This window comes from Austrofundulus limnaeus, unplaced genomic scaffold (assembly GCF_001266775.1).
Source record: "Austrofundulus limnaeus strain Quisiro unplaced genomic scaffold, Austrofundulus_limnaeus-1.0 Scaffold68, whole genome shotgun sequence".
In the NCBI taxonomy this organism is placed as follows: domain Eukaryota; kingdom Metazoa; phylum Chordata; class Actinopteri; order Cyprinodontiformes; family Rivulidae; genus Austrofundulus; species Austrofundulus limnaeus.
Genome location: NW_013952470.1, coordinates 572,823 through 583,862, shown reverse-complemented (window position 1 = coordinate 583,862; position 11,040 = coordinate 572,823). Strand labels below are relative to the sequence as shown.

The window sequence follows — 11,040 nt, the reverse complement described above, 5'->3', positions numbered from 1 at the left end:
TGAAATATCGCGATATTTCAGTGTATCGATATTTTCTTACACCTCACAATTGTATACCACTTTGTGTTGGTCTTTCACATTAAATTCCAGTGAAATATATTTATGTTTGTGGTTGTAATGTGACAAAATAAGGAAAAGTTCAAGGGGTATGAATACTTTTGCAAACCACTGTATATTGCGATATTTTAAGCTAGGCGATATATTCCCAGTTTTTTCATCAAGAGTATAACGTAAAAAACTCAGTTCAAAACAAACAAATCTGATTAAATTCAGTTTATTTTTATGCAATCAGAAGAACACTGAACAAGAACTGAAAGATATAAAGATTTTTTTCTCTGCTTCCTTTCATTTATAAATTAAGTTTTTTATTGTATATGTATTTTTCTTCTTGTTGTAATGAATGAATAAAAAACATAAATTATTAAAAAAAAAACTACCTTTGTATTTCACATTTCTTCTTACAACGTACACCCATTAGGTCTTAATTAAAAATCAATACTGAACCAAGAAATTAAATATTGCAATATTTCAGTGTATCAATACTTTCTCACACACCAAATGTACAAGGTTGGATAAAATAAGATTTAATTATATTAAACCCTGTAAAACAGATATTTAGTTTTAGCTGAAGGATTATTTGCTTTGTGGCTCTGTTTACACCCCATACATTTTATTTTGAAAGAAAATAAAAGTCAGACTGATACAGCTATAAGTTACACTTTACTCATAATGTAATTCTAATTTTATTTGTATTTCTAATACACATGTAAAGTACCTGAGGGCACACTTTGTGGCTGTGGTGCTACTGTATTGAAAAACTCTGTTCACACAGACAGAAAGGCAGACAGACACATGAACACCTGCCAAAAAACACAAATCCRCCTACGGTGTGTGATGGTTTCCTGCTACATTTGGTGTCATCAGGTTCACATTTTGCAGTGATGTCACACACAAACTGACAGACAGACTGATAGATTCAGCAGATAAAATCAGAATTAGCTTCTCTGCTGAAGCTTGTAAAAATCTCTGCTTTGGGAATGTGCTTACTTGTAAGCGTAATGTTTTACTGACACAACTGAAATATATTCAACAACTGACATCGGACTAGTTTTTCTGAATTTATTAAGTAAAACTTTAGAATTTTCCTGCTGCATTAAGTTTGATGGAAACATAAAATGGCATTTAACCCAAATATGTTAAAATTCATTTCTCATTTAAAACAAAACATGGGACTATATCCAGTATATATAAAAAAGGAGACTATTGGAGGTTTAGACCCTGAGAAAAATGGCGTGTGTTTCAACGTGCCTGTGCAGGGGATGTTTTCCATTAGTAACAGTAGCTTTTCCAACATCTGCTTCACATTGCATTAGCTTCAGCACACGTGAGTATCTGTGTGTCCATACTTCATGTGCTGCAGTTACCTGAAGCCGCTCCCACCACGTCTCCCTGATGATGTCTCTCCTCTCTGGCACCAGTTTGTACTGGATCACTTCCTCCAGCTCGGACAGCATTTGGCAGGACACCATGGCCTGAGAAACAAAAACACACGCACACATACACGCTCATAGCATTTAGATTGTCTAGATGAGGCACGGGTCTTGTCTGGACTTTGTGACAGGATATTTAAGGCTTGTAAATATTCTGAATTAGAATATACAATCAGCACATGCAGCACAATGAGCTCACTTCTGTGATTTCAGCTACCAAAAATATATTTCTCATGAGCGGGGGTTTGTTTAATTCTGTCTAAGGTGAATCTGAAGTCAGCATTTAATATTAATAGAATACTAAAGGCAAACCATGGAGGTATATATAACAGCTGGAGTGAATCTCAACCATGTGATCTACTGTAGAAGCTACAGCACTAAGAAGAACAGGAAAGAGTCTGGATTTACCATTACTGTAAGTGTTGGCAACATAGCGGAAAAAAGTCTGATGATATAGAACTCATAAAAACTATTAATAATACTAACCAAATTATTATTATGTTAAAGTGTACATAAGCTATCTAATGTATATAAAAATGCCACAAAGCTGTGTAAGTTATGAATGTACCGAGAGAAGAAAAACATGAAAATATCTCATTTCAYAAATAAACAGATTTAATCTTATTTACCTCACTGTGGATCTGAACAGAACTGAAGTTAATAATGTAACAGTTTAAAATTAAAATTAGCTTATAAAGCTGATGTAATCACAGTTARTTDTTGAACTGATTAGCAGATATTAGCTTCTGTAGCATATACTGCTATACAGAGTGAACCATGCTACAACTGATCACAAATTATTAAATATTAAAAGCTGGTTTTGTGTCTGATTTATGGAATATTTACAGAGTAAAATAATATTATATATCTGAATATTTTTTTAGGTTTCTAATAGACAAACCCGACCTGCTGAGACCTGCGGTAGAGACAAGTTTCATCCTAAAATATCACCGAATATACAGTGAATACTTTCTAAGAGTCAACTGGTAAATATTTACTGTTATTATTTAGTAAGAAATAAGAAACAAACTTTATTACTAGATGAAGTCATAAYTTTTCAACTAGGTAAAAAGTAAGTTATTAACTGACTTCAGGCCTGGTTTAAATCATTGTCACTTATAAATTAAATATTCTTCTTGTATATCTATCTAGCCATTTTACATGATTGTTAAAATGAAATTAACACAATTAGCATAGTTATATTAATTYATTGTTAAAATRTTACAAAACATTTGTGATACAGATCTAGTTGGGCTGTGAGCCGACGCCCTGCATGGTCACTATTTTTGCTAACGGATGYTAWCAAAYGCTAACAGATGCTAACACTCTAGTGACATTTAAATCTGTGAGAAAAACACCACTTTAACTTCCAAAGAATATGAAATGAAAATGTTAAAGAATTGCTTCATCAAAATCTTGTGGTTGTTCTTACGTCACATGATGTTAGGCGAAGAGGTATGTTTAAGCAAAACAAGACAATTTTTTTTTCCTCTCAGTACTTTCTATCAGTACTTACCCCATACGCTCGGCTGTAGCTCTCTCCAGCCATGGCCGTCAGCTCAGCATCCAGAAGGTCTCTCGCTTTGTCGATACACTGCATTAACAACAAGAAACCATTTTAGAGTATGAACGTTTTATATTATCACMGATTTTAACGGCCATGTTGTGCTTTGGTGTACAACGTTCTTGTCCTAAATTTGATAAGTTTTATTTTCTTGCTCTATTTTTGTTTGCATTTCCTCAAGTTAGCATAACCCCAGAGTGCACAATCACACATTATATTCCAGAAATAATCCTCCGTTAGGATATTCTGAGTCTGAACATTTGTCAGCAAACAAAAGACTGTGTAAAAAATAATGGAAGGTGGKTTAAAGCTTGCTACTCACACCCTTCTAACTTAAACGACACCAAMAGTGATGTATTCGTGAAACTAGAACTAGAATCCCTTATTTTATGGCAAAAATGATTTGATSCTCTGCTGAGTGCCAAACGTTTTACAAGGAGAGGTATTAGAGGTGGTGAGACCAACAGTGCAGGGGTTATGTAACCTTAGTTTTGGATGTTAAGTGAACTTTAGAAGACAGCCTGAAATGAATGACCAATGAAAGAAATGGAGGAAGTGGAGGGTGACTRATGAGAATTCATAACTGGAGCTGTTGGTCTTTGCTCCTGCCAACACAGCATTACGAACTCTGAAAACATCATGATCAGCCAACTGTCATTATGAATTCRTTCCTCCAGTCTTTTTCAGCGTCTTCCTTTTTTGTGCTAACGACTCATTAATAAGATTCCAGCTTTCTGACTGTTCCGGTCATGGCTACACTTTTCTAACTTATGGATCCTGGAGTCCTTCCATCACCTGTGAGTACATAGAGGAGTGGAAAAAACAGTAACCGAGAACAGGCTGACACAGATTAGCAAAAAATAAAAATAAAAATAAAAATAAAAAGGACAAACAAGGACAACATTATTGTAGCTGAAAGTCTGCCGATTTCCTCTTTGACCTATGTTTGTTGGGAACTGTTATTAGTGGGACGGCAAAGAGAGGGAGAATAACGAAGGAAGCTCTCTGAGGCGAGGGCACACAGCTGTTTCACAACGACTCCCACCAATTATTATTCTTTTTTTCACAGGGATGGAAAGGAGGGATGGCATGCCAAAACACCTCCTGAGGCATGCATAACGAGAGGTGGGGTTTGGGGAGGGCGGTTGATACGAGGTGACAATGAAGCTGCTTTATAGTCTCTGCGCACAGTTGCAATCCTGTCTACTCCCGAATTACTGTTCAGGGGCCGTACTGGAAATGTGCCGTCCAGACGACTCCTGATAAATGCAGCGTCTGGCTTCTGGCAGCACAAAACAACAACTAACCAAATCTTCTAAACTCTTACGTAAAGGTTGCACTTATTTACCCAGGTTTAGGGTTCCTGCCGTGTAACGTCTTCATTACAGMGTAGCATGAAGACACGTAAGGTCAAAACTTCCAAATGGAACAAGAAAACAAAAAGGAAACATCAAAAGCGGGACGCTGGTTTCAAAATCCCACCCGGCAAATGAAACAAACAGYGGAAGACTAAATGCACTGTGAATGCTGGCACAGCAGACTGCTTACTGAGACGGCAAGACCAAAGTCCTACACCTGAGGTCAAACTGTGAGATTTTAAAATAAAGCCTGCTAAGACACTTCACACAAACACATCCCATGAATTATAAAGCACGGTTCAATGTTGGGGGGGTTTAAAAGGGGTGGGGGSGCGGAGATTACCAACCAGATCCGGAAAACTAGACTGAGCTCATGTTGACATTTACGTTCTAATCCTCGCTCCATCTGCTTCTTATCGTGAGTCATTCATTGTCTGCAAAAGTCAAAAGCCTGCTTTTTGCATTCAGCAGAAGCTATAAGCCACACCTGGATCAAATCTTTAAATTAGAGGGGGGGCGTATGGCTGTGATGAGAAGAGGGGGCTCAGAAAGCAAGTCTCCGGGGCCTAATAGTAAAAAGAGGACTGGAAGGATGAGTACAAAGCAATTGGACCAGTGAGTGTTTACTGTTGTCGGGCGCTGAAGCGTTCGTGTTGAATGTGCCGGCGTCCAGCTTCAACAGATTCAGTTTCGGGGTCCATGAGCTCATCTGTGAACCCCCAACTGTCATCAAATGAGAAAAACACMCCCCCCCAACCTCCACCAGACCTTGTTAAAGGGCAGACAGGAGGAATAACAGGCCCTTGATTTGTTTAAGGCCATAGGCCGTGATGATTTACAGTTTTAGCAGTAACATCAAATTTCCACACCAAAATGTACCTCGTAAGAAAAAGAAAGAAAGAAAAAAAAAATCAAAACAAACAAGCCCTGTGCTTTTTTATTACTACTAACAAGAAGCCAAAACTAGGGAAGGAAATTCAATCRGTTTTGGAACAGCAGTGAGGGCTAATAAAATAATAACAATAATAAAGACTAAGTAAAAACCCAGGAGCTACAAGGCCAGGTCAATTTCCATAAAGCATGTTTATGTAAGAGCGTTTCCAAGAGTTTAAACGTTCCGTGTATATTCTTTATATGCTTTACAGTGCTGAGTAATGATCTCACACACACCTGCTGGGCCAATGAGAAGAGGTCCTGATGTAGGGCTAGAACTGCTCTATAAAAAGCACCGTCGTGTGTGTCTCTTGGGATCATACAAGTGTACTCCTCCATGCTGTCCCATTGTCCTAGAGAAACAACAACCATGTTAAAAAACCTGAGAGAATGAAAGTTCTTTATAGTTGGTTAATCTTTTCATACAGCTGTTTTATTGACTAATGAAGAACGTAAACAAGCAGGCTATCATAACTGCTTCAAACAAGGTTTGTAGACTTTCCCCACAGTGTTTTTCAAGCACTTTTCAAGCATTTTCAAGGTAAATTTTCAGACTTTTCCAGTGTCAAACTTTAGAAGACTGTGTWTCTCTGTGTGCCTTTCTAAACTGTGAATGGAGCCTATCATTTCATACTGCACATCGGAGACCTTGAGATTGAGAGAGCGAGCAGCTTTAAATATCTGGGTGTCCACCTCACTGAGAACCTGACCTGGACTGAGAACACCACACAGCTGGTCAAGAAGGCTCAACAGAGATTCTACTTCCTGAGGAGATTAAGGAAGTTTGGCATGTCAACAAGGACCCTCAAGAACTTTTACAGCTGCACTGTAGAGAGCATCTTGACCAGCTGCACCACAGCCTGGTACAACAGTGCCACTACTATGGATCGCAAACACCTGCAGAGAGTGGTAAAACTCATTTTTCCCAAGTGCCATCAGACTCTTAAACAGCTGAACGTGACATTTACTATTGCAAATGTGCACATGATTAAATGTGCACATTTCAGACTTTTACCTGTTGCACATTTGCACATTACACTTTAAAAACAGATTGTACAGTTCCCTTCTTGTTGTCATTATTATATTGTTCCCTTCTGAYGTTATTATCCTGAGTTTAGTCTCTTTTTTTAATCTWATCAACATTGTTTGTGTCCTTTCAGTGATAATTCATTTCTTCTTTTTTTTTTTGATACGGTTATCTCTCGGCATACATGTTTTTCATCTGTGCATATGACAATAAACACTTTGAAAATTTGAATATAAATACTGTGCAAATGAATTAAAATCTGTAAGTCAAAGTATTAATTTAAAATAAAATAATAGGCAGGAGGAGCCCAAAAGACATCAGAGGCATGACACCAATGATGAAACACTGCCAAGCCAATAGCTAAATTTTGCGTAATTAAACCATTAGCTAACCACTTTTACTAACATTTTCAATAAAAATGTTTTGTCATTGCACGCACATGACATTAAACCGCTAGCTCCTTTTATCTATCAACCATCAATTTGCAATTTACCTGTAAAGTCGCAAGTTATCTTAAATTTAATATCTTGCATATCTTGCAGGAAGCTACTTGAGGATTTGGTTCTTGTTTCAACCATGTTTTTGTATGTAGCATTTTTGAACCAGCAGTCATAATAACAGCAACCACCAATGCTACCAAGACACAGTTATGTGTTCAATGTAGGTCTGCTTCATAGCTTTGCTAGAGGATGACGCTGGTCCAGTGGCTGATCTTTTCATCAGGTGATCATCAGCTCACACGGCAGTTTTACAAAACAGAGCAAACCCACTCTGAGCAGCAGCAAGGCTTTGTGAGACTGCATTAAAGGCAAAATGGTCGCTCGCTATTTTGTACTTTTAACATAAAAGTACCACACTGAAGTTTTTAATCAAACTGTTAGAGTGGTTTATATTACAGAGCTGTGCAAATAGAAGCACTTTCAAGGGCATTATACAGAAATCAAGCACTTTCCAAAACTTAAAAAACCCTTTTTAAGCACCTGTATGAACTCAGTTTAAACCACACTTTATAACAATTTTTTTTACATGAAAAACAGTAACTTTACTATATTATTGCAACACCATGTTACCATTTTCACAGGTTCTTGTTGCTCAGAATCACATAAAAAATGTGTTAAGTGTATGATTTTCCTTACCCTGTTCTCACTATCATTATATTAGTCACTGCTAACCATTTGATGTGTTTATATGGGGCTGACACGAGGCACGTGAGTGGTTACCTAAACCCCAGGCAGCGGCAGCAGCCATACGAGCCATCTTGGCCTGAGTTTCCTCGCTGACCAGAGTCCACTCTTCGCAGCACTGCTGGTGCAGCTGTCCCCTGGAAAACATTCACCACAGACTTCAGATGGCAAGAAAGAATTCATAGGAAACTTTTAACAGGAAACTTGCTTCAAGTTAAACTAAGCTTCTGCAACATCTGCCATCGTTTATTTACTCGTTTGTTGTTAGAGATGAACATCTCCAAGCAGTGAACAGTTTCATAATAGTCTGATAAGATCAAGAACAGGAAACAAGAGTAACCAATCTCATTATTTATTTACAAAAATCGGTGCTCTGCCCAGGCGGAGATCAAACCCAAACTATGTTTAACAGGCAGGATGCTGGAGAAAGCTTGGATGATGAAAACAATAAAGCGAGACTGATGCATAGAAAGGAAAAAAAAAAACACTAGTTTATATGGAGGTCGGGGAAATTTTCCATCTGCCTGTAGGATAGCAAAAACAAAAATAGCTTCAACTAGAATGTTCTTTACCAACCAACCAATGTAGTAAAATACATAAATGAGGAAGAATATCTGATTAATGAATTTTTTTATTTATTCTCTAAATATTAATTTTTAAATGGCACCAATTCTTCATTATGGTTTGAGTTTAACTATTAAAAAGGCCTAAACAATACCAGGTGAAACATTTGTCTTAAAACTGATCCCAGAACATAGTTAATTTGAATCATTACAAAGTCCTGCCCTGTCCATCCACACACAAAAACAATACTTTTTCTAAAACTTTAGAATCATATTTTTCACRAAACAAAACACAGTGTAGAAACCCGCACTGATGGCAGGTTACGTAAGTAATCAGCATCTGCTCTTTGTCGGGAATACTGTGCTGCTCGATTAATACAGACATTTTGGGCACCTTGTCACTTTATTTTTCCTTAAAAAATGTTCTTTTAAAGAGAACGGCAGCTCTGAAGTTGAGCCGTAGCTGTGGTGAGGTTTGACTTTACTGCCGTCATCTTACTGGCAGCTCATAAATTCTCTTTTTAAATTGCTTTGGTCAGGTCCCAGTAACTCGAGTAAACAACTAAAGTCGAGCCTCAAAGAGCAGGCTGCAACCTAAAATGCTGAATATTATTTTTTAGGAATTTTAGCCGAGGTAAGAAAAACATCAAGGCCCCAATAAGATCTTTATTCATAACGGTAAACAAAACTGTGCGCACAGTAGATSGGACTAATGACATACCATTCTCCCAGGGCCTCTAAGCAGCGCATTCTGCCAAGGATTAGCTCTGGATCCTCTTTGTTCATGTCAATCTTCTTGTCATACGCCACCAGAGCATCCTCCCACTCATGAAGCTTCTCATACCAGGTGGCTTGGATTTCCTGATAGAAAACAGAAGATGCAGTACATTACATATAATAAACACACAATCATGGTCAGCAGGAATATTGTGCAAACTGCACACAGTTGTTGTTAACAGGGAGCAGCATCCTCTGTGTGGACAAGAGAAAAAATCCAGAAACAAAATGATCAATCCACGATAAAATTCAAACATTTTTAAAATAACAGACCTAATACACTGATGCCAACTCACAGAGGGACTTTGTAAACCCCTAATTTTGAAATACTGTCTGATTTTGTTGGAATTAAGCACTAAGGATACAGAAGTCTGAAGCTGGTTTTGAAAAATTCACCCAGGAGACACAGAAAAGGTGTGAAAAGTATAAAAAAATATCCTGTCAATTAAACAAAACAAAAAGTCCATAACTCTCCCTCACTTGGGATTAGTCTAACAGATGGCTTTTCCACAGGCTGCACTTTAGGGACACGCTGCTCCTAATGTGCAGTTTGTTGAAAATCAAACAACCTTAAATAACCATMATCTATGTTAAAATATGTATATCAAGGACACCCTGCACAGCTGGGAAACCTCACATATTACATCCCACTAAGATGATTTACAATTACATTTTGTACCATGTTAAATTTGGATAAAGTAATACATAATGCCAGATGTTTCACCTACTACATGCAAATAGTTTGTTCAGAAAGTCATAATAATAAAAATAATAAAAACATTTAGGACTGCTTTCTTTTGTGGTAGGATTAAAAGAAACTTACCAATTCACCAAAATGTTTCATTGCATATTCCAGAACTCCTGATGCTGCCTCAGGCTGCTGAAGTTTATTGTTGATGCTGAAAATTTGCCAAAAATATCATATTATTCGTTTTTTATAAAGACAAAAGCTTTGAGTAYATTACTGTTCTAAAATGTGGACAAAATGTACACACAAACAGGTGACAAAAACAAACCAACTAACAAACAACTAACATTAATATTATCAAGATCACTTTGGTTTTTCTGGTTTATATACAGAACTTCTCTAGTCGAGGGATTGGGCAAAAATAAAGATGTTAAYGATAATTCTCCTCTAAACTGAATATGTATATAAAGAATGATTACTCGTCACATTTAAATTGGCTAGTTGAATAAGATATTTTAAAGACATAACCAGAGGAAAAAACCTGTATGTTCAAATTGTGTTAAACATGACTGTGATCCATCAACTGGTTTTTCACTATTTTATACCATCCATGCTCCTCAAGAGAAAAAAACTCTAATCAGAACCTGCCTCAGTGAAGTTCAACGCTACTAATCATTTTATTCTCCTGCAAAGGTGTTTATGGTGAGACAAAAATGCACTTTTTAGGATTTGCCACACTGATTGACAAATACTGCATTGTCTGTCAAGACACCACAATTTTGGTGCTGCAAGCGCATCTGGAAACACTCCTATAAACCACAGGTCTATTATAGTTCCTGCACCAAAAAACCTGAGCAGTAAATACAGCTGAAAAATGTAGTGTTTGAAGAGCTTTGGTATGCAGTCAAGTTYCTCAAGACAGCAGGGAAAGGTTGATAAAGGATAAGTGAGCTTTATAAGTAAAAAGYCAGATTTGAAGTWGGGCAAATACTAAAMTATGACAAATTTGTACAGTAAAAGTTCATGCAAGAACTTAAGGGCCTGGTGGTAAACACCTGTGTGATAAAAGGGGGAAAAAGATCCTCTCAAACAAATAAAACACCACCTAAGCTTTTTATTTATGCACAGAGGGCAACCTGCTTTCAAAAAGTGATGTTTTTCAATGTCATGACTGAGTTAAAAATTGTGTAAATTGTGAACATTTTTTGTGATTAATTTTTGTCGTGTTTGCTTTTGGTTTACATGGCATGGTGATTTTGATTTATAATGGTGTGTAAGGCAGCAGCCTAATTGTAATTTATGTGTTTAGAATAGTTTATTATTAAATAAAAAGGTACTGGCTCATATTAACGCAACTTAAATTCTGAATCTTGGATGTTCCCCCATGTTTGTCGTGTATGTCTTCTTGAATGGGTGTTTCTTAACTGCCCCCTCCCCGCTTCACTGAATGTACAGC

At 37.1% G+C, this 11,040-nt stretch overlaps 1 protein-coding gene across 2 annotated transcripts in view; it reads right to left on the bottom strand.

The window, feature by feature from the left end:
• The window catches only part of mtor (mechanistic target of rapamycin kinase), an 82,929-nt gene that overhangs the window by 25,914 nt on the left and 45,975 nt on the right, over positions 1-11,040 (bottom strand). For both annotated transcript variants that reach the window (XM_014010341.1, XM_014010340.1), the window contains exons 29-34: positions 9,720-9,795; positions 8,841-8,980; positions 7,593-7,693; positions 5,583-5,698; positions 3,007-3,084; positions 1,425-1,532 (exon numbers count right to left, since the gene is read on the bottom strand). In XM_014010341.1, the coding sequence (XP_013865795.1) occupies positions 1,425-1,532; positions 3,007-3,084; positions 5,583-5,698; positions 7,593-7,693; positions 8,841-8,980; positions 9,720-9,795 (619 nt within the window). The remainder of the gene's footprint in view (positions 1-1,424; positions 1,533-3,006; positions 3,085-5,582; positions 5,699-7,592; positions 7,694-8,840; positions 8,981-9,719; positions 9,796-11,040) is intronic.